Here is a 25,331-nt window from a genome sequence, read left to right on the forward strand (position 1 = left end):
TTGCCACTCAATCTCTGAGTGAGCTTAGGAAGGTTGCTTTTCCTGTTAACTTCCTCACCTGCAAAAGGAAGAAAATCATACAACATGATATCAAAGGTGAAAGTAAGATTTTAATGCTGAGAAGCGTCGTAAACCTTCTGAAAGACAAGGGACCCCAGAGGGTAACGAGGTCACGTATCAAGGATGGTTTGGTCTGGCCTGAAGTTAATGGACCACTTAGGGCCTAGGAGGGGACAACTCATTCCACGAAGCCTGTAAAAATAATGAGTCTTTTGAGGCACTTGTGTCTGTGGTGGTGGTGTAGCTTAGTAACCAAGAGCGTGCTCGCAGAGTAGAACTTCCACCGTATCCTGCCTTCATCACCCATCAGCTCCGTGACCTTGGACAAACGACACCTCTTAGAGTTTCTTTTTCTCAGTTACAAGATGGGGTCATGCCCCAGGACTCACTGGGCTGCTGGGAGGATCCCATGCCTGACGGGTTGTATAGTAAACAGTAGACACTGCGTTGTTTTAAATCACAGTCGGTCTTTAGAACAACCCTGGAGAAGCCAGATTTGGCATACTGATTTTATCAAAAAGGAAACAGGTCTCTAGATGCTGAAGGGCTTGTCCAAAGTCATCTCACCCCTTCTGAAGCTCATACGACCCCTGTCTCTCTTGTGGTGAAAGAGAATCAGTGTTCTCCTCCCAAGTCAAGGGGCTCGGGCAAAGTCACAACACGAGTTTCAGGCGTAATGACTACTCACGGAAGTCTAGCCGTGGGGGCAATAGTATCTAGGTGTGTTAGAAGCTGAGAATGTGATCCAATCCCCCCAACCCCAAAATGGTATGTAATTTCAAGTCTTCCCTTGGATTCCTCTGGAGAATGAACGCTACGGAAATGTAGCATGCGGAGAGGACGTGAAAACAAAGGCATCCCCGGGTAACACGGCCACAGGAGGCATGTCCCCTGGCCTGCACGCTCTAAGGGTCCAATCTCCTGAGCGAGGACTTTGGCAAAAAGAGCTCATGGCAAAAAGAGCTGATACCAGCTGCTACTAAAAACAGACCAAGGGTCACAGACAGACAGAAAGTAGGTAGTAGATAGATACATAGGCAGACAGACAGACAGACAGACTTATTTGGCCTTTAGGCCCCAACCCTCTGGCCATATTTTAGGACTTTTTTCTCTTCCAGGCTCCCTTCCTGTTCATTTTCATCTGCTTTCCATGGTACTTGGCCCAAGCCCCATCCCCGCTGAGATGACCCTGCGGAAAGGGACACAGGCAGTGTCAAAAGTCTGGAGAGAACCAGATATCAAAAGCAGTTTCTGCATCGAAGTGTTTGAAATTCTGACTTTCTAGAGACCTGTATCCACTAAATTCCTGGCCCAGGAAGCAGAACACAGTCCTAACTTCTGTGCCCTTAGGTTGCTAACCCCGCGGAGAGTCCCGCGTTGAACACATGAGCAGTTTTCCCTTAAGAAAATGGCACCAGCCTATCTTTCTGGTTTTCTCCTGAGCAAATAAAAGCATGCGAGAACTCCATTTCCCCGAGCCCGTGTGCCCATGCCTCTGGGTGGAACACCGACTGTGAAAATTCACAGACTGCTTACACTGTGCCAGGCACCCTCTGCTTGCTTGAGTCTCTGTCCCCAGTGCTGGGGTCATAAGGCTCCGAGCACCTGTCCTCCCTTTGCACAGACGGGGTCTTGCTGGAACTTGACCTTGGAGGGAGAGGGAGGCCCTGGGAGAGCATCCTGCCTTGTGTTCTAGAAAGGAAATCAAGGCCCTGGGAGGGAAAGAAACCAGTGCCTCGGTCATGCACCCTTTGTGCTACCTCACCGAGCCCTTTCCTCCTATAACATCAGGGGCTTCTGGATCAGGAGAGGCTGATCCTCCAAAGGGATCATTAGGCGGGGAAAGCAGGGACTGTCAGATAGAGCTAAAAATAGGAGCCGGCCGCAGACCAGCCCCAGCTGGTGAATTTGAGCCCAATAACCAGGTGCTCCCTAGCGGGCTCACCTGATATCCCCACTTGCGCTATGGAAGGACGGCCGCCCCGGGGTCGAGGTGGGGCAGAGGGGGACTCATCAAAAGCTGCAAGCACTAAGGGTGACCCAGCTGCTGCTGGAGGCGCATGAGCAGCTCACCTGGGAGAGCAAATTCTGTTTCTGCAGCAGCCTGGCCCGAAACAGGGAGGATCTCCTGTCAGCCCCTCCTGGGCCCTCCTGCTGTGGCTGAAACCTTCCCATTTCTACAGGAGTTTGGAAATCCTAAAGAGAGTTGGAAGTTCTCTGTTCTCTAGTTCACCTCCCTCCGTCCAGCGATGAGGAAAACAAAGCCCAGAGACGTTTAGCAACTAGGCCAAGGGCAAATAGCCTAGTTCAGAACTTTCCAAAGCGACATCCCTGAAATAATAGTCTCATAGATGTTCCTTGAAGAGAAATTGTTTTAAGGGTTCTGAGATCAGGTAATGGGGAAAAGGCTGCATTCTCTATACGCCTTTTTCTCTATTCTCCTTTGTCTCCTCCGTTCCTTCTCTGTTCGGCAAATACCTACTCAGTCTCCCAATGAGGAAGGCACTTTAGAGATGGGGTCTAACCCGGCAAAGCCGAAACCAGCCTGTGGGTATGCAGACCTCGGGACCACAACACACACAGCTACCCTGGGCAAAAGGACTGTTCCTTGACACGAGCTGTTCCCCACGCTTTGTGAAAAGGGCAGTGCTCCAGAAAGAGACCTAGCTGACCAGCGTCGCCAATAACTTTGAGTGCACTCCCTTCGTTGGAGACTTTTCTCAATGAGAACACGTGCCGTCCTAAGGCCAAACGGCTAAGCCTGAGCCAGAGGCTGCTGTCTAGAGAAAGTTTGCCCCAAGAGGAGGCTAGAAATTAAACGGGGAAACATGGAGACACTGGCTCCCCTGGAAAGGAAAAGTCAGAAAGAGGGAGGAAGACCTAAAAGAAAAGGTGGAAAGTGGGTAAAATCACTCCATAAGCTTTGGCAAACTGCTGGGCGATCAACTCTTGTAGGGAGAAAACAAACGGCAGACTCCGCCCACGGGGAAGGCAGCCTCCCCACCCCCACCCCCTCCAAGCCACACCCTCCACTCGCCGGCTCCTCCCCCTCCCCCGGGCGGCGGGGCGAGGGAAGGGGGGAGGAAACCGTCAATCCGGAAATTAATTCTTGCCCATAGCCTTCACCGGCCACATTCCTCTCCTGGGCAATCATGTAAGATCTAGCAAGGAACTTTTACTTTTTTCTTTCTTTTTTTTTTTTTTAATTATAAGGAAAGGGTGGCTCCCCTATCAATAAAATGCTGCTTCAATTAGTACAGCTATCCTTTGGGTCATTATTTTAAGTGTTTGAAACGTCTACTTAAATAAGGTCACTTTCAATTTGGTAAACACTCCTAAGTCATCATCTTAATTCACGGCCAGTCACACTAGGAATGCTGAGTAAGTAAACACAATCAAGCATTAGCTAACCAGCCACAAATCCACTTGAGTTTATTAATTTCTCCCTTGGCAGAGAAGCATGAAAAGGGAACAAACCATTAGAGACATTCACGCATCATTCATTCAATAAATATTTATTATATACCAGGTGCCAGGCACTGTGCTAAGCTAAATATAGGTTGCATTATTTTATTAATATTCAAGCTAAGTTCTATATCAAATCTCATCCCCCCCCAATATAAAGCTTTTTGTCTTCATTTCTGCCCACTGTGCCTTCCTCTATGGAGTAAATGATACATCCCAACTCAAGCTTCCAGACTCTATCCCTCCCTCCAAAAGACACCTCCCCCCCCACCCCCCCCACCCCCGCATCCCTCAAATAGTTAAGGAATATAGACTCCCACTAGAAACTCTAGAAAGGCACTATTTTAAAAGTCCAGGAGAATAATAATGGTAAGAAATAGTTCATATAATTGTACTCATATATTTTTTGAAACATTTGGGCTTTGTGTTAAGGGGAGTACCTTATACTTGCTCTAAGTAGGCACACTGAGTAAGCAGTCTTAAGAGGACCACCTTATCAGAGGAATTCCCTTTCCTCGCTTCAAAAGAAGCTCCCCTTTCCCATCCTCTCCCAACACCACCAAGAACTGGCACCCGTCCAAGTTCATTTCCCAAGGAAAGGACCCACTGGGAGAACTGACCTTAAACAAGTCACTTCGCTCATCAGTAAAGAAGGGAGTTGGGCTGGAGACTTCCAAGGTCCCTCTATAGCCTGTGGATTAGGGGATTCAAGCTAACCTAATCCTCCACAACACCGTACACACACACACACACACACACAGTGAACCCCAGCACAGCCCCCACCCTACGCTGCAGGCCCTGATTCCCCCAGGGACAGCCAGCTTACCGAGACACAAAAAACACCCCCACACCACCCAGGAGGAGCAGAGGCAGGACTGTCCCTCCCTCGCCAGGCAGTCTCCTGAGGCTGCTGACATCACAAAGGTGTCAACTGGCAACTTCATCGTCATGTGGCTCTCCCCTGGCTCCCCTTCACTTGCAAACGCAGGGAAAGGGTGAGACCTTTCAGAGCCGCCAAGCGGGCAGGCTTCCAGCGGCAGTCTGGGAGTGAGCCGGCCGCCGAGCCACCAAGCCGGGCGGCGGGGCATCGGGCCTCGCGTTTCAACTTCTGTTCGGTTCTCCTGTAATGGAAAATTGCTTTGCACAAAGCTAGAGTGTTACCGTTCTTTCCAGCGCCCCTCCCCCCAACCCCGCCCCTCGGCAGCCTTCTGAACAGAGGGACGGCGCCCGCAGCAAGGTGGAAGGAGGGTAGTTGCGGCTTCTTACTATGTCCCTTGCCTCAGGCCCTGGGCCCGGGTGGTTACTCTTTTCCTTTGGAATGGGACTGGTCTCGGGGTCAAAGTGTCCAAATAATTGTGAGTGTCAAGCCCAGGAAGTGATCTGCGCAGGAATCCAGTTAGACGAGTACCCCCCCGACATACCCCTGAGCACCCGGAAGCTGTACTTGAATGATAACCGCATCACCTTTTTGCCAGCGATGAGTCTAGGACTCCTCAGTGACCTTGTTTACTTGGACTGTCGGAATAACCTGATTGGCGAGTTGATGGATTATACCTTCATTGGGGTCTTCAAACTTATCTACCTTGATCTCAGCTCCAACAACCTAACCTTCATCTCCCCACACAGTTTCTCCGTGCTCAGCAACTTGGTGCAGCTGAACATCTCCAACAACCCTCACCTGTTCTCTCTGAACAAGTACACCTTTGCCAACAGCAGCTCTCTAAGGTACCTGGACCTCAGAAACACCGGCTTGCAGACCTTGGACCACAATGCCTTCCAAAACCTTGTAACACTACAGACCCTGTATCTGAGTGGAAACCCGTGGAAATGCAACTGCTCCCTCCTGGACTTCACCATCTACTTAATAGTGTCCCATCTGAACCATCCAGGTGAGGGTTTGATCGGGTATGGGGACGAGGAGGATGTGATGGAGCAGGAGGAGTTAGTTCCAGAAAAGGTAAAGTCAAAAGATGGTCAGGATGGGAGAAAACTCTGGGAGAAGCTGATCAAAAGCATTCTTATTGCTCTGAAGGATTCACCCTTGGGTTGACTGGAGAGGCAATAGGGTCTGTAGAAAAAGTTTGGAGGAGGAATCCAAAGAGCTGAGTTCTGGTCCCAAACTCAGCACAGACTAGCAGGCTCCCCTAGGGACAGACTATGTCTTTGAGCCTCAGTTTCCTGATCCATCAGGTGGGGACAATAATATGGCCCAACATACGATGTTGTCGTGTCAACATAAAATGGTGTGTGTGGAAATGATCAAGTTCTTTTACTGCAAAGTAACAAATTCAGGGACACTGCATTCCATTGTATTTTAATCTGTTTGACTCAGTGACTGAATTTTTCCAAGATCCAAAAGTAAATTCAGTCACACATGGGCCATCCAAAAGCCAACAGTATACTGTACAGAGAGAAAGTTCAGTAGAGGTAGGGGGAGGGGCACAGGAGTTCCCTAGACAATGAGAAGGGGGAGTGGAGAGAAGGGAGAGGAGAAGGCTTCTGATGACTCCCTTGTCTTCAAGATATTAACCCAACAAGGATAGAGGGAATGGCAGGCATCCACGAAGAACAGGTCATTTGTGCCCACTCTGTCCCACAGGGAGATTCTAAACTCATGGCCAGTTTTCAAGTATTGCCTGATAGATTTCCAAGCCAGTTGCTGCCACTCTCTGCACTGCCCACACCCCTCTGCCATGGGCCCCCGGGCACTCCAGTGCCTCAACCCCCTCTTCTTTTTGGTGACTCTTCTGTCCCATCCTCATCCTCCAATTATCCCACTTTACCGATAGCACCTTCACTCAGAACTTCAAGGAAATGGGAAATGACTCTTCATAGAAAGCCTGGAGCCACAGATGTAATCTGGCATAATTGGGCTTTAGATTCAAACCCTGTCAAAACCATGTCATCTCTCCCTTTCCTGAGTGTCTGTTTTTGAAAATATTTTCACACATCCGCTCCCTCCCCTGAGTGTTTGTTCTTGAAAAATATTTTGGTGCGCCAGCACCTGCCAAAGCCTCCACCATGAAGTTCTTGCCCGGATGGCCATAACCCAGAAAGATTCCTGGCCAAAATAATGGGCTTTAAGGGAATCTGGGGGGGGAGCGAGCTGAATGGTGGCGGCAAGTGAAAATGTGCTCTCCTGGCCTTCCTTCCATTGACGGGTCTTAACTTGTCTTCTGGGCAGGACCTGGACTATGGTGAGGCAAGAGTTTCTAGGGATGCAAAATTCAGGAAGACAGTAAGAGTGGGTGACTCCTTACATTTCGTGCCCTAGGCACCTGGCCCGGCTGACAGGTACCCAATCTGAGTTAGAGTAAATTGAAAGGAAAGAACTTCATCAGACCATCTTCTTAAGAGTATGAATCCTAAAAGAATGAAGGAGCATTTATCTTGGGTAGGTTGCCTTATCTCTCCAGAGAGAACGGCTTCAGCTTTTCACAGTGACTGGTGTTATGGTGCCTTCTAGAAAGCTCTCTAAAAGAGGGTCGCTATTAATCACTCTCATGCATTAAATGGGATTCTCCTGGCCATGTTCATGTAACTAGCCTGGGAAGAAGATTCCTCTTCTCTTGCCCCCTGTCCACCATTTAAGTATGTATTTCCCTCGAGCAGAGCCTACCAAGCAGCCAGGAGGCCCTCCTATCCTGGCTGAAAAGGGTGACCTAGCTTGGTTTCTTCCCCAGTCCCAAAGCCTACTGCTTTCCTTGCTGTCAAATCTCCCTCAGTCAAAATTCTGCTTATAGAGTCTTGTCTTTTTTTTTTTTAATTTTATTTATTTATTTGACAGACAGAGATCACAAGTAGGCAGAGACACAGGAAGAGAGGAGGCAGAGAGGAGGAAGCAGACCCCCTGCAGAGCAGAGAGCCCGATGTGGGGCTCGATCCCAGGACCCTGAGATCATGACCTGAGCTGAAGGCAGAGGATTAACCCACTGAGCCACCCAGGTGCCCCTAGAGTCGTGTCTTCTCAGAATGCTCAGGCTTGCTGCTTAGGACTCCTTGACTCATTTTCATTCTGGGATTGAGAAGGATTATAAACCAGACCTGTTTCACTGTGTATTTTCGAAAATATCCGAAGCAGGTATCCATTTTGTCAAGCTCATAAGCTCCTCATGAACCAAGAGTCTGTTCTTTTGAGGCAGACAGAGCTTTTATCCACTGGCCAGTCCCCCTCCCCCTAAATACACCCACCACAACTACTGATATGCTCATCTCTCTCTACTGTTTGGTGGCCTAGAGGAACCCTCCCAGTCCAGTTCATGCAGAACCATAGTCTCATTGCCCTGGCTATCAATTGTCATCTCCTGGAAACACTAAGCCCAAGGCCAGACATAGAACGATTTATCTTTGTAGAGAGATTTCCAGTGCTAGAGTTTTTTTCCAACATAGTCTCTTCTTCTTTATTTTGAGTATCATACCGAACCATAAACTTTTTGCCCTAGGCCTGTGGAAGAGGCTAGGATTGGTATTGTTAACCCTATTATGAAAGGGTTGAGAAAGCAGACTGGTCCAAAATCTCATGGCTAGTAAATGGAAAAAAAAAAAAAAAAATTGAACCTCCTGATTCAGGTCTTTCTTTTTTCTTTTTTTAAAAGATTTTATTTATTTATTTACTTATTTGACAGACAGAGATCACAAATAGGCAGAGAGGCAGGCAGAGAGAGAGAGGGGGGAAGGGAAGCAGGCTCCCCACTGAGCAGAGAGCCCAATGCAGGGCTCGATCCCAGGACCCTGGGATCATGACCCGAGCCGAAGGTGCTTCTCAGGTCATTCTTCAGGAGACTACTATATCTTAAATTTCTGAATTCCATGGTAACTATGATCATGTAAGTCAGTTTAGTTATAAATATAAGCCATGTTATAAGCATATGGCCACAACATCTAAATTACAGCTTTGTTTCCTATCTGACTACACATGGAACTCACCCAAGATCATGTCTATTGGCTAATGAGCTCTAGTCATCATAAACTCATCACATGCCTGCACACTCCTTATAAGCCCACGTTTACCCCAACCCACCCGAACTCCCAAAGAAGGAGCTTAACCTCAGTGTTTTCTCACCTTTGCATCTCAGTCTGGCTATCCCTTCCCACACAGACCCCCCCCGTCACAAACACATGTGTAAACACACATACACACACCAACATACATACAAGCACAAAGATGTGCCCATACACACATACTACACCTGCATACCTATATACACACCTGCTCACCGACACAATGTCCCACACATTACACATACATGACACACATATACACATCAATGTGTAGATACACTAGTTACACACTTACACATGAAGAGGCACACACAGACAACGTAGAATTCATAAATGCTTTTCTTGCCCTTCAGCCAGCCCTCAGCACAGTGGAAGATATTTATTCCGTGTGACTCTCACATGATTCATGCCTCTGTTAAGTGGAAATATCTTTGCAATTGACAAATGCTCAAGCTCAGTTAGGCCCAACTCTTATACCACCTTGGCTATCAAAGGGTGATATTCGGTACGTTCTAAAATGGGGTGATACATCTCTCTCCCCGTGTATCCACACTGAGGGATCTAAGAAGAATCTCTTTGAAATGAGCTGAGTAACGTGGTTATTTAGAAAGAAGAATCCACTGAAGTCAGGAACTTCCATGCTACCACTCAGTTCCTCTGTGTAAATATCTATGTATAAATGTCTATCAATTTCACCCATGCAAATATCAACTGAGTCCTATTATGTGCCCAACAAGTGGTCATGGAGAGAACCTTGAGCTGTGTGTGGAGACTCACATGACTGTGGTCATCTGCACTATGTATGTCCCAGTCAGGGAAAGCAGAACTATCCTACTGGACAGAGCAGGACAAAAGAGGCCACCAGGTACCTACTGGGTAGACCAGGCGCTTGGGATAGCCACAGTGGCAGCTGGGGAAGGGCAGCTGCAGACAGGGGAACCCATGTTAAAGAGCTCGGGTAGTAGTGAAGCAGACCTGAATTATAACCCTAGCCCTGCCACTTGCTATTTATAGGCTATCAGAGAAGTTACTTAACCTCTCTGAACTTCAATTTCCTCATCTTTCAGACAGGTATAATAATAGAATGAACCTATCTAGGCTGCTGAGATGAGAACGCTTACAAACTGCCATTAGCATTGAGTCTTGCACACCAAAAAGCATTGATAAGTGAATAATTGGCAGATGTGGGAAAGATATGGGGTACTTAGAGGAGTAGCAGACATCAGTCAGGTGACCCCAGGATAAGCAGTAGACCTCAAGAAGCCTTGGCACACGTGGAATGAGAGAACAGTGCACCCTGTGCACAAAACATGACTATAGGGATGCATGGGAGGGGGATATAGATAGGACATTGAAAGGTGAGCATCAGGTCCCAGGGCTCTAATTCCTGGGAAAATGGGACAGAGGGAATCTTAGAGGGAGGTGGACATTAGACAAGTTATGAATGCAGGAGTTCAGACTGGGGAACAAAACTAGAAGCCTGAATCAAGGCTTGGTCTCAGCCTGGACCAGAAGACTCAGGGCTGGGCCAGTAGTAGCAAAGTAGTTCTTCCTGAGTCTGGAACTGGAGTTCTAGCTAAAGACAAGCCCCACTTGCAGGAACAGGTGTGGACATTCAGACAGCTTTCAATGGATGAAGGAAAGGAGATACAACTGCGGGGCAGACATGCCCTTGAAAGCAAGAAGTCACCTACATGGTGTGATTTTGTTATCTGAAGAGGACATTGCCCCCATTCACTGCCCACCACTGAGCTAAAATTAGCCATTAGAGAGTTTACCCCTTTGAATCCCCCCAAAGTGCCCAAATCTTGAAGAGGACCTTGCAAAAATATATGAACTCCTACCAGTGCCCTCAAGCCTTTATCAGCTCTCATATCAGAGGCAGAAGTGAATTCTTGAGAAATACAATTAGCTAAGATTAATTCTGCAGCAGTAAGGAAACTTGAAGGAAGCCAAGGTGCAGGAAAGACATGGGGAGATCTTAAAACAAAAGATGTGAGGGCAGTAATGTGTCCTTCCCCCATGTACCATGTTGGCCCAGCCGACCCCCCTAAAGGGACTGTAGAGAAGGCTAAATGTTTATTTACCTTCTTTCATCATAAAGCTACACTGAATAGGAATATAACAATTTTCCCACATTGAAAAGAGATTTGGTGCTGTTATCAAAGGTCTTCGTCCAAAGACACCCTCCAATGATATACTCACCAGATGCACTGAAAACCATTCTGTCCTCAAAGAGCTTACCTACTCACTTTGTAAATGTGAAAATCACAGCAGAAATGGAGGTCAGTTATAAAGTGCTGGTCACCCAGATGCTCTGATCAATGCAGAGTTAAAAACAGACCCACAGATTCCATTTTCTTTTTGGCCTTGGTCAGCAGATAGGAGGACTGATTCCTGGCTGGAACTGTAATTTCCCAGGCATTAATGCTCTTTGAAGGTGAGAGCAGCAATTAAGCTCTTCCCAGGATAGAGCTGCCTCGTAGGACAGGGTTGAATGCTTCTGAAGATGCTCTCAAAAGATCACGCAACTCCTTAACTCCTGGACATAAGGATCCTGGCCTCCATCTTGTCTTCTCCCAAAGTCTAGTCTAGCTCTGTCCAATGAAAGTCTCTGCTGAGAAATGGGTGGTATCTGTGCTGTCCAATATGGTGGCCCCTAGCCACATACGGCTATGGAGCTCTTGAAATTAGACTACTGAGGAACCAAGTTTAATTTTATGTTGTTTCAAATCATGTACTAGCCCCATGAATGACCACTGGCCACCATATTGGTCAGGGCAGCCTTTTAATATAAAGCCTTCCAGATGCTTGATCTGGAAATTTAGAATCTCACCTCCTCGCAGGTAAGTGGCTATTGAGCCATGCCCAACATGGAAATCTTCTGATTCCATGTTTTCCTCCCCCATGCCATGACCTCTCCTTACTCTCAACAGACCCCAGTCCTTTCTACTCTGCAATATTTGTTGTATGTTCCTTATATGCCCAACATTGTATTATAATGCTGGAGTGCTTTCAACACAGAGAAAAGAAGTCATAATTGACATCTTTAATAAGACAAGATACAAGGGATACAAGAATATTCTTGGGATACAAGAGAGAGAAAACACAACTGAAAGCCAAGAGGTCCTGTCCTGGTCCCAACAATGCCACTGGGTGAGATGGGGCAAGGCCCTTTCCCTCCAAGACTCACTTGTCTTTGAAATAAAAAGAGAGTAGGATTAGATACTCTCTAAAGCCCCTTATAGCTGGTAGTGTATGGAGCTAAATGGAAAGATAGGGTGCACTTAACTGTAGGAGGAGAGCAGTGATCCGCAGATAGGGTCCCATATAGTTAACAGAATGGGATCAGTGCTGACATGGAGGCATTCCTGGAGAAGCAGGCCACAGGCACATAATTAGGACATGCACATAATTGGGAACTAGGCAGCCTCAACCTCCTGCGCTGTTCTACCTCCCATCTTAAGCATCGTCTACTTGACTAGAAAAATACCTCCATCCCCAGGGGACTCAATGCCCAAGACTGTCCTCCCAGGCCTGGCCTGCTCTACCAGTGGTTCTCAAATTTCAGTGAGCACAGAAACCCCAGGCCCCATATCCAGAGATTCTGGTTTGGGACAGTGAAAATCCTTACGCCATATTTTGAGAGACCCTATGGCAATGGCTTCTGTTCTAGATCTACAGCAGCTGCTCCCACTGGTGAAAAAATTGATTTGCACTGGGATGCTGAGTGGCTAATAATGTTTTGACATGTCTCCCTCAATGTGACAGAAAGCAACAAGAAACAGTGAGAGTTTGGAAAGTGACAGACTGCCAGGGGGAGAAGTGGGGGTGGTTTGGGGGCAGAGTGTCCCTCTCCGTCAGGTCTTAAATTACCATCCTGAAGCAGTCCTGGGTGACCGGATGGTGGGGCCTGCAAATCGGAGAGGAGTCTGGACAGGAGTGCTGCAGAGACAAGGGGACAAAGCCACTCAGGGACATCTGCCAGGAGCAGATGGGTTGGGTCATGTGCTGTTCCGGGTCCACGTCATCTCGAGGGCATTTTGAGCAGAGAACATCTTAGTTTCATTCCAAGGCTACTTCATCCTGAATTCAAGGCTGCTGTAATAGGATAATGGCCCCATTTCAACCCACCAAGTACAAAGTCATCTACAACTGTGCCAAGACTTAGATTTCCAGAATGAATTCAGGTCCTCGCACTCTTCCACGACTAATGCCAACCCATCTTCTCCATCAGAGAAATTGTGGCAGAGACCGGATGCCCAGAATGGGAACAGCTGGGCAGCAGACATTTCCAAGGCTGTCAGCTGCTTGGCCAGCCTGTCTCTTCTACCTTCTCACAAACACCCTGCTGAGAGCCAGAGGAGCAGCCTTATGAGGGCAATAGGGGGGCTGGGAGGGGCGCACCGGGGTCAGCGATCCCTAAACCACCCAGAAGAGCCAAGAAGGGAGGGGGTGGCCAGCACGTGCAGTTTAGGAACGATCCTGAGTAGTTCTCACATGCTCTTGACCTCAGCCCACTTGAGATCCTTGAAAGTAGGTAATCCAAAGTCCCTTCAAGCTCAGAAATGCCCAACTTCTGTGCATGGCCTCCCTGGTCACCCAGCGCCACCTCTGGAAGGCAGTAGGGCAAGGCTGGCCAAAGCAGCCAACCTCAGGCTCCTTATCTCTAGAAGCGAAGAGCTCTCCAGCCTGGAGATAATCCAGCAGGGTGTGGATGTGGCTAGAAAGAGAAATAGGGATCCAGCCGTGAAGGGCCTTTGAAGGATTCTCTGGGGAACATGCAGTGCAGCATGAGAAGCTCTGGGAGGTAGGCGAGCCTGGGTGCAGAGCTAGGATGCTCCTGTGGGCATCCAGGTAAGGCAGGAAGGTGGTCTACAGCAGCAGATGACGAAGTCTAGACAGGATAGAAGGAACCATTTAAAAGATAGAAGCAGGAATGCCTGGGTGGCTCAGCCAATTGAGTGTTGGTCTTTGGCTTAGGTTATGATCCCAGGGTCCTGGGATCGAGTCCAATATGGGGCTTCTTGCTCAGCTGGGAGACTGCCTCTCCCTCTGCCTGCTGCTCCCCCTGCTTGTGCGCTTGCTTTCTCTCTCTGACAAATAAATGAAATCTTAAAAAAAAAAAAAGAAGAAGAAGAAGAAGAAGAAGAGGAAGAAGGTAGAAGCAATAGGACTCTGGACTGAACTAGATTCTCCCAAGTTCCCAGTACTCCCTTCATGATTTCTGGCACAATTCTAAGTAATTAGTAGATTTGAATATTTAACATTTATCTTCTCTGATAGACAATAAGTTCTATGAGAGCAAAGAACATGTCTGAATCTTCAGAAAGTAGCTCAAGGCCTGATACAGAAAAAGCGTTCAATAAATATTTATTGAGAAATCAATGAATAAATGAGATGTGGAAAACAACAGGAAAGATTTCGCTTGAATAGCTCTGGAGGGTTCCCTGGGATGGACGCTCTCGGAGGAGGGGCAGCAAGGAGCTTAAGGGAGAACCATGACCCATCTTGAGCGTGTTGAGTGGGAGGGCCCCCGTGAAATGGATGTTCTGACCTGAAATCTAGAATAAAGAATAGAATATATATTTGAGAATCATCAGCTCACTGGTGATCACTGAAATCAAACAAAGGATGAGATAGGCCAGCAAAAGAGTTTAGAATGGGCCGGGGGTGGGGGTGGAGAGTAATAGGTCAAGGACAAAAGGTTTGGGGAATGCTAACATATGGAAGGGCCAAGAAGAGCCACCCCTGAGGTGCCCTGGACAGGAGCAGCCAGGGAAAAGAAAGGAAATCAGAAAAGGGTGGCCTCACAGAAGCCAGGAGAGGAAGAGTTTCAAAGAGTAGAAGCTGGTCAAGTAAGGATTGAAAAGTGTCCATCACGTTTAGCTACCAAGGGGTCCCTGATGTCTTGAAGAGTTCCAGTGCTACAGTGGGAGTGGACAGCGGGTTACAGAATGAACAGCAAGGAGGAAAAGGGGTGCAGAAAAAAATGTAAACTTGGGGTGCCTGGCTGGCTCAGTTGGTGGAACATGTGACTCTTGATCTCAGGGTTGTGCAGAGCTTACTTGAAAAAAAACATGCAGACTCTTCCAGGAAGTTCAGCTATGGACTGAGGAGATAGGGTGATAGATGGCGGGGAACTGTAAAAAGAGGTATTTCTTTTCTTGGAGCAAAGAGGTCCATGCATGTGTTTATCTGCTGCTGAGAAGGAGTCAATGCAGGGCAAAGACTCGGGACAGGGGGAATGACTCATGTGGAGGCAGGAGTGGTTGGACTCCAGAACCAAATGGAAGGTCAGCCTTAAACTGGGAAAGTCAAGTCCCTTTGTCTGGGGGACTCATCTTTGTCTCCTTGTGGAGAAGGAAGCGAAGGTAAGCACGCAGGGGCCTGAGTATGAGGATGTGGGCCAAATGGAATCAAGCAGCCCACCTGAGAGTCCCACTTTTTCTTTCAGTGAGATAAAAGACAAAGAACAACTTTATATCTAGAAAAGTAAAGAGTTTCTCATGCTGTTTTCTGTCTTTTTCTTCTTTTGGTGTTAATTCATTCTCTTTTTTTCTTTTTCCTTTTTTAAATTTATTTTTTCCTTTTTAAATTTAATTTTTAAATTTAAATTAATTTAATTTAAAAATTAAAATTAAATTTAATTAATTAATGTATTATTGGTTTCAGAGGCAGAAGTCAGTGATTCATTGGTCTTCTATAATACCCAGGGCTACCCATGCTGTTTTCTAGGTGATCCTAAAATATCCCTTTGGTCTCAAGATGATCATACTCCTGGTTGAACAGGCAAGACTAAGATAGGCTCTGGATTCAAAGTACCTGGTTTTTAATCTTGCCTCAGTCACTTACAAGCTGGGCCACAGTCTGCACAGGAACCACGTTCCTCATCTGCAAAATGGTGATAAGTTAGTACCTATTTCTTGGGTCACTGTGCTAATTAAATGAAATAACCCACATGAAGATTTTAGAAGTGCACATAGTCAGTGTTCAGCTAATGTTAGCTGCTGCCATTGCTGGGACAATTCTAGGTGGTGGCTGTGGATGCCACATGAGGTACAGAGAAGGGGGAGAGCAGTGTGGGGGACAGAAACAGGGTAAGTAGTGTTCTGATGCTGCCTGCCTTCTGCTGAGGAGCACTGGACAGGGAGTCCAGCGTGGGTGGGATCGGGATGCCTGGAGCTTTAAGGGTGGGGAATTGTGTTTTAAAACCTTCAAAATGACAGCATTAGGTAAAAAAAAAAAACAGGATGTAATGCCAAGGCCTGGGCCGGGCACTGGACACACAGTTAAGAACAGAAACAGACATGCTGTGACAGAACTTCCACTCTAGCACAGAGGAAGAAATTAGCAAATAAGTATATGACATGATGTCAAGTGATGATAAGGGCTACGGAGGAAAATACGGGAAGGGCAGGGAAGGGAGAGAGGGTGCCTGAGATGGAAGACTGGCAGATCTTTTCTGTTGGCTGGTACTGAGGAGGTGACCTTTGAGCAGAGAACTGAATAGAGTGAGGGGACAAGCTATGGAAATAAGACGTGGAGAAGGGGGACTTTCTAGACAGAAGGAAGAGCAAATGCAAAGGTCCTGGGGTGGAACAAGGGTATTAGATGTATTAGAAGGGGAGTGTGGTAGAGACAGATGAAGGAAGGAGACAGAAAATTAGTGAGAGGCCAGATCAGGTAGGACCTCTAGGCTAAGGAGAGGCTTCTGGTTTTGTTCTAAGTGTGATGGGAAATCATGAAAGAGTTTTGAGCAGGGAGGCAGCATGACCTATGACCTGCAGAGCGTTCCCTATGCAGGTAAGAAGGGTTGTCACAGTTCAGGCAAGGGAGGGAGGTAAGGGTCCAGATGACAATAAGACAAAAGAAACAGGATCTGTTTGGAAAGTCAGACTAACAGGAATGGCTTTGAGATATGGCTCGTGATGTGAGAGGGGAAGCAAGCAGAGCTTTCTGCATGGATGACTGGTGATCGGTGCTTCTGCTACTGAGCTTTTCCCAATTGCCTCTTATCCATGAGGACAACTGTCCACTACCTGGGTTTTTCTGAGCAGATGAGCAGTTATATTAAGCAGGCTCAGCTCTAGACCAAACTGAAAAGAAACGAGAATTTGCCTTTAGCTTCAGAGAACCAACCGGTACCATCCCCCAGCCTGGCCGGTGGGCTGGCTCCCCACCCCCATCAAAACCTCACTGAACAAAGGTGGTAGCAAGAGTTGTCTCCCGGGTAGGGCTTAAGCTGTTAGCTCCTTTGTCAGAAGACTATACACTTTAAGCCTTATTTTATTGGCAGAAGGAAAGGTTCTATCTCCTGTTGACATTATTCTGGGTACTGACAAGTGCATGAGAAGGGATTAGGAGGAAAAGGGGTCTCTGTACCTGTAGATCATGCCCATATACAACCCCTTATACAAAAGACCAGTCCTGAAGCCTAAGCACCTCTATAGTACAAGAAGAATCAGGTTGAACTTGTTGGTTTGAAGGTCTTTCCTGTAATGTTCCAACCATCTACGAGCCACTTGTAACATTTACCAAAATATGGACTCTTTATCCAAGGGGGGAAAAATTGTATTAGAGAACTGTAGTGCCTAAGCCCAAATCATCCAAATCTTTATGTTTTCAGGATGCCAGGGATGGTTTAGACCAGGAGTCAGCATTGCTATCTATAAAACCCAGACAGCGAATATTTTAGGCTTTGTGGACCCCTGTTGCAACTCTTCCATTTGGCCACCTGTGACCTTAAAGCAGTCATAGAAAGTATGTAAATAAATGGGTATGGTGTTTTCCAAGAAAAATTTATTTACAAAAATAGGAGGCGGGTTGGATTTGGCTCGTGGAACCTGGGCTTATGCCATCAAGGGGAGACAGACAGGTGATGTCTGTCCTCTCAGTAGGAAAGGTAGAAGACCACGCATGAGGGTCTGAGGACAGGGCCCTCCTGGCTGGTTGGCTTTGGCATTGTTGGGCTGCTATGTGGTCCAATCTAGGTTCCCCCCTAAGAGTCATTTCCTCTGGGCTACCTAGAGTGTAGCAAGATATAACAGTGGTCCCTTCAAATTCCAGTCAGGAACTGGTCCTAAACAGCAAGACCAAAGACACAAGCATTTAAGAACTGTTGTATGAGGTCAGACCAATAGGTCACCCATTCTCTCCCATATGCATTCAACAGACATTTATTGAGCATCTACTATGTGCCAGGCTCTCGGGATACAAAAGTGAACAAAGAGGGCCTCTGTTCTCATACAGTTCTCTAACACTAAGTGGGGAGTAGTGTTAAGTACCTTTTGATGCCACGCCCACAGCACCTGCATCCTCCCTTGTCCCTAGCTGCGTTTACCCTCTCTTTCTTCTCTGCAGTCTCAGAGGACTAAAGAGTGCCCCTTCCCAGCTCAAGACTTACTCTTCCATTTGGATCTTGGGACCATCTCTTTCTGACTCCTCTGGGACTTCACACTCCTTGATTCACTGAATCTTCCCCCAAACTCTTACAAGGGAAGAGGGATTAGTACTTGTCTAGTAGTAGAGTAGTAGAGTCCACAGTGGCAAGGGGTTAGCCGACCCACCTATGATCTTCTATGTCCCCAGGCTCACTATCCTCTAGCTGGGCATTTTGTCAATGACATTGACCCCAATGGGTATTAATAACATAACATTTCATTCATTCAACAACCATGCTTTGAGCTCTAGTATGGGTGAAGCACTGTTCTAGGTGTTGAGGGTACAATAGTGAACCACACAGACAAAAATCCAGGTGTTCATGGAATTTATAGTCTAGTGGGCAGAGGCACACAGAGGCTGATAGAAACCAGTGCTGCACTCTCATTAGTAGGTACAGTTTAGGAGAGAAGGAGCCTCCAAATTCCATCCCCAATGTACGTTGTCACCACGTGGAGGCTCAACCCTCCACACAGTCCAGGTGGTTCCCGAGCAAACGTGCCAGCAGGGGGATTGTGAATAGTAGAATTCACAACCAGCACTTGGCTCCTTGGCCAAACCAGAACTATGATCCCTGAAGGCCAAGAAAGGAGAAGTTTGTCTTAAAACCACTGGGTTCATACCAGGTTTCTGAAAGGGAGGCTTCCTGGCCTCCTGCACTAACAGATGTGATTCTAAGCCCCAGAAAGTTTGCTCCTGCAGACACATGATTCTGACAAATAGGTCTTCTGTCTGGGAGTAATATACTATGTGTAGAAATAAACAACATGAGGGGTGGGGGGTTTTGTTTCCTTAGGAACTATTTGTAGGAAGAATTTAAACATTAATGACACCTGTAATTGTACCTGGGAGCTTTAACTGGGACAAATGCCCTGGGCCCATGGAATGGGGCTGGGAGAGGGAGGACATGGGGGCTAGTCACCTGTTTCTAATATGAATGAAGACCCTGGAGTTGTGCAGTACACAGCATGTACAACTGTACTTTGCAGCCTTTTGTCAGAGGAAAGGAAATCAAGAAAGCCAGAGAGGGAATAACTGATAAACAATTTATTCATTCTATAGCATGGGAATAATTAAAACTCCTCGGCGGGGTGGTCAAGAGTAGAGTTTAATTTTATAAAGCACTTTCTATGATGCCCACCACACCTCAGGCACTCCAGGATCAGTAGATGGTCCTATAATTTCTAATGACATCAGACCAGAATAGGAAAACAATGTGCGACTATCAAACTAATGAAGAGGAAATGAAATAATAAAATGAAAAGCAACAAAGTAGAGAGAAACAGACATAAAACTAAGTGGGACCAATGGAAAACAAATATATCAGTCTAACATTAAATGTTAATGAAATAATTACAAAGTTTGCTAGACTGGATGGAAAACAAAACCCAGCTACACGCTGCTTACAAAATTATGTCTTAAATATAGGAACATAGAAAGGTTAGAAATAAAAGGATGGAGGGGTGTCTGGGTGGCTCAGTGGGTTAAAGCCTCTGCCTTTGGCTCAGGTCATGATCTCAGGGTCCTGGGATTGAGCCCTACATCAGGCTCCCTACTCAGAGGGGAGCCTCTTTCCTCCCTCTCTGCCTCCTTGTGATCTCTGTCTGTCAAAGAAATAAATAAAATCTTAAAAAAAAAAAAAAGAAAGAAAAGGATGGTAAAAGATAAACAAGGCAAACACTAACCAAAAGAAATTCGGTGGAGTCATACTCATGTCAAAGACAGGAGATTTTAAAGCAAGAAGCATTACCAGAGATGTTGCTCAGTAGGAAGAGGGTAACTCTACCAAGAAGAGGAAATGGTTAGAACTTTCTACACATCTAGTAACATATCTTCAATATATGTGAAGTAAATGTGACAGAGCTCTACAAAGAAGTAGTAAATGCACATCTAAAACTTGGTGAGTTGAATTTCCTTCTCGCAGTAGCTAATAGACAATTAATAGACTTGAGAGTAACCAAGAGACAATAGTTTTTATAGATTAAAAAAAAAAGTCAGTAAAGCTATAAATAACAAAGTCAACAAAGATACAGAAGACCTGTATAAACTCACAACCTAATTGGCATCCATAGAAAGACACACTCAGCAGAGACAGAATACACATCGTCTGGGAGCGCATGCAAAATTTATTAAAACTGACTTTATGCTCAGCCAGAAAGCAAATTCTTAATAAATTTCAAAGGCGTGAAATCATAGAGAGTATATCTCTGACCACAGGAGAGTTAAAGTAGAATTCAACAATAAAAACATTACTAAGGGGGCACCTGGGTAGCTCAGTCATTTAAACATCTGCCCTCGGCTCAGGTCATGATCCCAGGAACCTGGGATTGAGCCCCACATGTGGGGCTCTCCCTCTGTCTGCTGCTGCTCCTGCTTGTGATTTAAAAAAAAAAAATCTTTAAAAATATATATATTACATATTACTAGAAAATCCCCCCAAATTAAGTATTTCTTTCAATAAATGATATCTCCTATTAACAAGAACAAGAATGATCAGTCATGGATTCTGTCTTCAAGAGTTTTGTCTGTCTGGTCGGGGAGAAAAAACACACTCCTTCTCTGGCCAGTAGCCCCCAGGCAAGGGGAAAGTGTCGCAGTAAGAATGCTATGGAGGGTCCAGGAGTGGGAAGGAGCCTATGCGGTCTGAGCTACGAGGATGAGGGGGCTGTGGAAACGCCCCTGGAGCGCACACATTCACACCAGACCTTGAAGGATAGGAAGGATAGGATTTGATACAGAAAGAGCAGTGGCGCAAAGCTAGCTCCCGGTAAGGGCAAAACGCCATCAAGGAATTAATAGTTTAATTTGACTGGAGCAAAGGGTGGGCCACTGGAGTGCTAAGAAGTGGGGAGGGCAATGGCGAGGTAGAAGGGGGGCAGATGGAGAGGGCTCTGGGAGCCGGGCCAGGGGGTCTACTGTTACTCACAGGCTTACAGGGGAGTCAAAGGAAGGTTTTGAGCCAGTTTGCCTGGGAAGAGCTGTGCTTGCGGAAGGGAATTCTGGCCGGGCTCTGTGAACTGGTCCAGAGCTGGGCAAAGGGGAAAGTGGAGTTAGGGAGACCTGCCAGGAGGTAGGAGGGCACTCACCTTGGCAGTGAGTGGGGAACGGGGAGGGGGAGAGAATGCAGCGGGAGAACCTCCCAGGCCTCCCTCCCAGCAGAGCCACCCACATTCTGTGCTTAAGAACCTAACAAAGCCTTCAAATCACAGCTAATTGCCCCTTTCAAGGTAATGCTCCCAAAAGGGACGCGGTGTTTCATGTTTAGTCTGCCGCTCAAGCCCTCGTCTGAAAGCCGAATCTTCTTAAAATTGAAGGAGATAAACCCCCGACCCGCAGAACCCCACATTTTCCTTTCCCCAATACACCTGTCTTTGTAGAGTCCCGTGTTGGGTCTCTGGCAGTGTGGGGAGGTGACCCAAGCCCCAGACGCCCTCCAGCCAGGCTGAGTGGAGAGAGGACTCCAGGTGTGACTGGGTTCCTGCCCTAAACAGCAAGTGTAATGGAGCCCCTGGCCCCACTCGATTTTCCACTCCTCATAGCTCTCCCCATGGGGCAGGGTCCTCCAAGAGGACCTCTTCCTCTCCTTCCCTGTAATCTTTGCACACCATGGAGGTGACCGCCCCACACTGACTTCCAGTTCTGGTTCTACAGCCTCCACCAAGAGCCAGTCCTCAAAGGTGTCATGGCCTTTGGGCCATCTTCCTGAAAGTAAACAATTCTCCGCGGATGCCCGGGCACAGGGGCAAGGCACAGGGAATGCTGTCCAGCTTGCAGGGGAATTCGACCGCTTCCCAGCGCCAAGGGCCTCCTCCCCACCCAGCTCACTTCTGTGTTCCTTTCTCTGATTCCCCTGTTGCTAGGTCCAGGGCAAACCCAATTTCCCTAACTTCATTGGTCACCAAGGATAGGAATGCGTTCACATAACCTGGAGCTTCTACCCTAAATTTTAAGGAACGCGCCTCTCCACACTAGCTTGCTGTGTCTCCCACTTCTGCAAATGAGCTTAGATGGTTCGGTCTGCATTTTCTGTGTCTGGTCCCCTGCCTAGATCCTTCAGGTTATCTAGAAGCCTCTGTGAGTCTCAGTTTTCTTATGTGTAAAACAAGAATAGTATTCTGTGCATCAAAGTTGTTGTCAGAACCAAACGAGACGTTTGTATACCACTTAGCATGTAGTCAGAGTCTGGAAAATATTAGGTGCCATTATAATTTTGAGCATGATTATCTCCAGTCCTGGTCTCCACCTGGCATCAGAGCTCATTTATGGAATGCCTGCTGGATACATTCCCCGGGTACCACACACACACAGGCACCTCTGCTTCAGCGTGGCGGAACACATGGAGCTAGGAGCGAGTTCTGTGTGCGAGCCTGTGGCAATTAAATCCTGTCAGCTACCGGAGCAGGTAGCATTCTTTGCGCATGTAATGGTGAGGAAAGGGGATTCAGAGAGGGAAATGGATACCCTGTGAAAGTTTACGGAATTAGTAAGTGTCAGTCTGGATTTCAACCCCGGTCTGTCTGGCTCCAGGGCCCACTCTGCTTTCTGGTGTACACTCAAGTCCGGGCACTTGACACGGGGAGGGGCTCGGAGAAGCAGCCAGGCAGCTGAGTCAGCCGCTAAAAAGGACTGAAGACTCATGTAGATCCTGTGATGAGCCAGTGATGCCAACCTCCCCTCTGAGAAGCAGAACTGCCTCCTGCACTGATGCCAACCTCCCCGCTGAGAAGCAGAACTGCCTCCTGCACTGGTTATCCTTTCCCTGAGCTCCCCACACCCTGATTCCGTGAGCGGAGAACACACAAGAGGCATTTCCAGGGAATCCTGTCCCTCCTGAGTGCTGAGCCGGGTGTGATGCCTTCATGGTCCCTGGCTGGACAGAGGCCAGGGTTAGGGAAAGGGACAAGGTGGAGGGGAGAGGTGGGAGCCAAGAAGAGGGAGGAGAGAGGGAGATGGTGGATATCGGTGGGGGGGTCTGTGGAAGGTCAACACTCCGTGGAGATCTGGCTTGTTTCCACCTCCCCAGGCACCGTTGTGGTGTCTCATTCCTTGAGGATCCTTAAGGAGCCAAGCGCAGGGGCGCCTGAGTGGCCCGGTCCATTAAGCCTCTGACTCTTGATCTCGGCTCACATCATGCTCTCCTGGGCGGAGAGATCAAGCCTTGTACTAGTAGGCTCTGTGCTCAGTAGGGAAGCTGCTGGAGATTCTCTCTCTTTCCCCCTCCCTCAGACCCTCCCCACCCTCCCTCTCAGATAAATAAATAAATCTTAAAAAAAAAAAAAAAAAAGGAAGACAAAGCCAAGCCCTTTTTCCTGAGGCAAGCTGAATGCAGAGAAATCAGAAGGAAGGCGAGTGGGAGGGGCAAGGAGCCGTGGGGGCACAATGCGTCTCAAACCGACTGTGCCCACCGATGCGTCACCTTGTGGACATGCAGATCCTGATTCGGGAGGGTTGGGGGGATGCCTGAGAGCCCGCTTATCTAAGTCCGTCCAGCTGCCCCCGCGCCGCTGGCCCACAGACCACACTCTCGGTAGCAGGGGTCCGCATGGCCTCTCCAGGTCCCCTCTGGACCCGGACCCTGGCGGTTCTGCTCTTTCCGCACTCTGCCCACTGTGTTTTTCCTCGCAGATGGTCAGAACGCCACGTGCGTGGAGCCCGCAGAGCTGGCGGGGTGGCCGATCACGCAGGTGGGGAACCCGCTCCGCTACATGTGCATCACGCACCTGGACCACCAGGACTACATCTTCCTGCTGCTAATCGGCTTCTGCATCTTCTCCGCGGGCACAGTGGCCGCCTGGCTCACGGGCATGTGCGCCGTGCTCTACCAGAACGCCCGGCGCAAGGCGAGCGAGGACGAGGGCGAGGAGGAGCACGGGCAGCGGATGGACGGCAGCGGGCGCATCTTCCAAAGCAGGGTGGACTCGGGCCAGGACGGGTTCCCGCCACTGATTTAGTTGCCAGCGACTGCCATCTGATTACGTCTTTCCCCGGGGCTCCCCGCCTTCTCACTCGCCTTCTCACTCGCCCTCCCACTCCCTCGCCACCACCTCGGTCTAAGCGCCTATTTAGTAAAACAAATAAAATGTTTGGTGGCCATTTCACAGCTGGTCCTTTCCTGCAGGCATGCCGGGCACTTCCCTGAGCTCAGTGGGATGGTGTAGATCAAAATCTAGAAAAGTCTAGAAAGCTGGTGCGCGCAGCTAGATGCTGAGGAAGCCCACCCCAAAAGCGCATCAACTTCTATTTAATGAGGATCTACTTTGCCTGTCATTGTGCTGGTGGGAGGGAGAGAGAAACCTACAACTGAGAGGACCTGTCCTCAGAGCAAACAGTTTGGGATGAGTTATGATTAATCTGAACAAAACGGAGAAAACTACAAGACTCAATGGCAAGAAGTGACATCAAGAGACCATGCCCAAACATGGCCATGGGCCAACCTCATATCCCATCTCAAGAGTGTCACTAGATCCTATAATACTGACATTAGCTTACAGTGGAAAATTGGGGCCTGGAAAGGTTAAATGAGGGGCTGGTCCATAGCACAGCCCTACAAAGTCCATGTTCTTTCTTTTCCATGAAGCTGCCTCCCCTGGAAATGTCTAGTGACATGGCCAAGGTTCATCATGTATGCCTTGGATGAAACAGAGGCACGCAGTGGCAGCCACCACTCCCTGAGGCCTTACCAAGCACCCAGCATCGTACTCAGCTTTGTACGCATTTTCTTACCAGGTTGACCCTCGCAACTATGGGTCAGGTGGTCAGTGTTACCCTCATTTTCCTGAAGCTCAGAGAGGCTAGGTCACCAGCTCAGGACCAAACAGCTGATAGGAAGCTGAACAGTTGCCGAAGCCCAGGCTGCCTGACCCCGGAGCCCTTGCCCCGTGCCCTAGGAGCTGCCGTATCTCATGAAGCTCCTGTGAAGGGCTGAACAGAAGAGCTGAGCGGGTACCAGTGTGATCCTCCTCCCCGGACCGGTCAGATGAAGGGAGAGAGGGAGCAGAAGATGGGGGGCTCAACCCAAAGACCCACTCTGGACTCCCATCCACAGCCCTACCTGCAAAGCCAGCTGTCCCGAAATCCCCAGGTGAATCCCACGTGATTCCCCGGATGTGTTCAATGTGATGGTTAAGAGCATGAGCCCCCGGATCCAGGGCTAGGTTCCTGTCCCCGATTCTGTCCTTACCTCTGTAAGGTAATTCTTTGGTAATTCTTTGTTGACACAGCACATAGAGGGGTGCCTTACGCAAAGCAGGGGCTCATAATCGCCTTCTCCTGAAACCCCAAGGCCCCTATCATTCCTACTCCATTATGTGGACTGTGAGGGGTGGCCACGGGCAAGCTGCTTCACTTTTCTGTCCCTTGGTTTC

General features: G+C 48.0%; 1 protein-coding gene across 1 annotated transcript; it reads left to right on the forward strand.

The window, feature by feature from the left end:
- The first annotated feature begins 4,792 nt into the window (after window positions 1-4,792).
- LRRC52 (leucine rich repeat containing 52) lies at window positions 4,793-23,918 on the forward strand. The gene is made up of 2 exons (XM_044266254.1): window positions 4,793-5,414; window positions 23,593-23,918. The coding sequence occupies exons 1-2, from the start codon at window positions 4,793-4,795 to the stop codon at window positions 23,916-23,918; spliced, it is 948 nt and encodes a 315-aa protein (XP_044122189.1).
- Window positions 23,919-25,331: the final 1,413 nt, after the last annotated feature.

This window comes from Neovison vison, chromosome 10, assembly GCF_020171115.1.
Source record: "Neovison vison isolate M4711 chromosome 10, ASM_NN_V1, whole genome shotgun sequence".
NCBI classification, from domain to species: Eukaryota; Metazoa; Chordata; class Mammalia; order Carnivora; family Mustelidae; genus Neogale; species Neogale vison.

Excerpts from the sequence above, each read along its gene's own strand:
- LRRC52 (XM_044266254.1), top strand. The coding sequence starts at position 4,793 with ATGTCCCTTGCCTCAGGCCCTGGGCCCGGGTGGTTACTCTTTTCCTTT. Across the intron at positions 5,415-23,592 it reads GTCCCATCTGAACCATCCAG|ATGGTCAGAACGCCACGTGC; the intron begins GTGAGGGTTTGA and ends TTTTCCTCGCAG.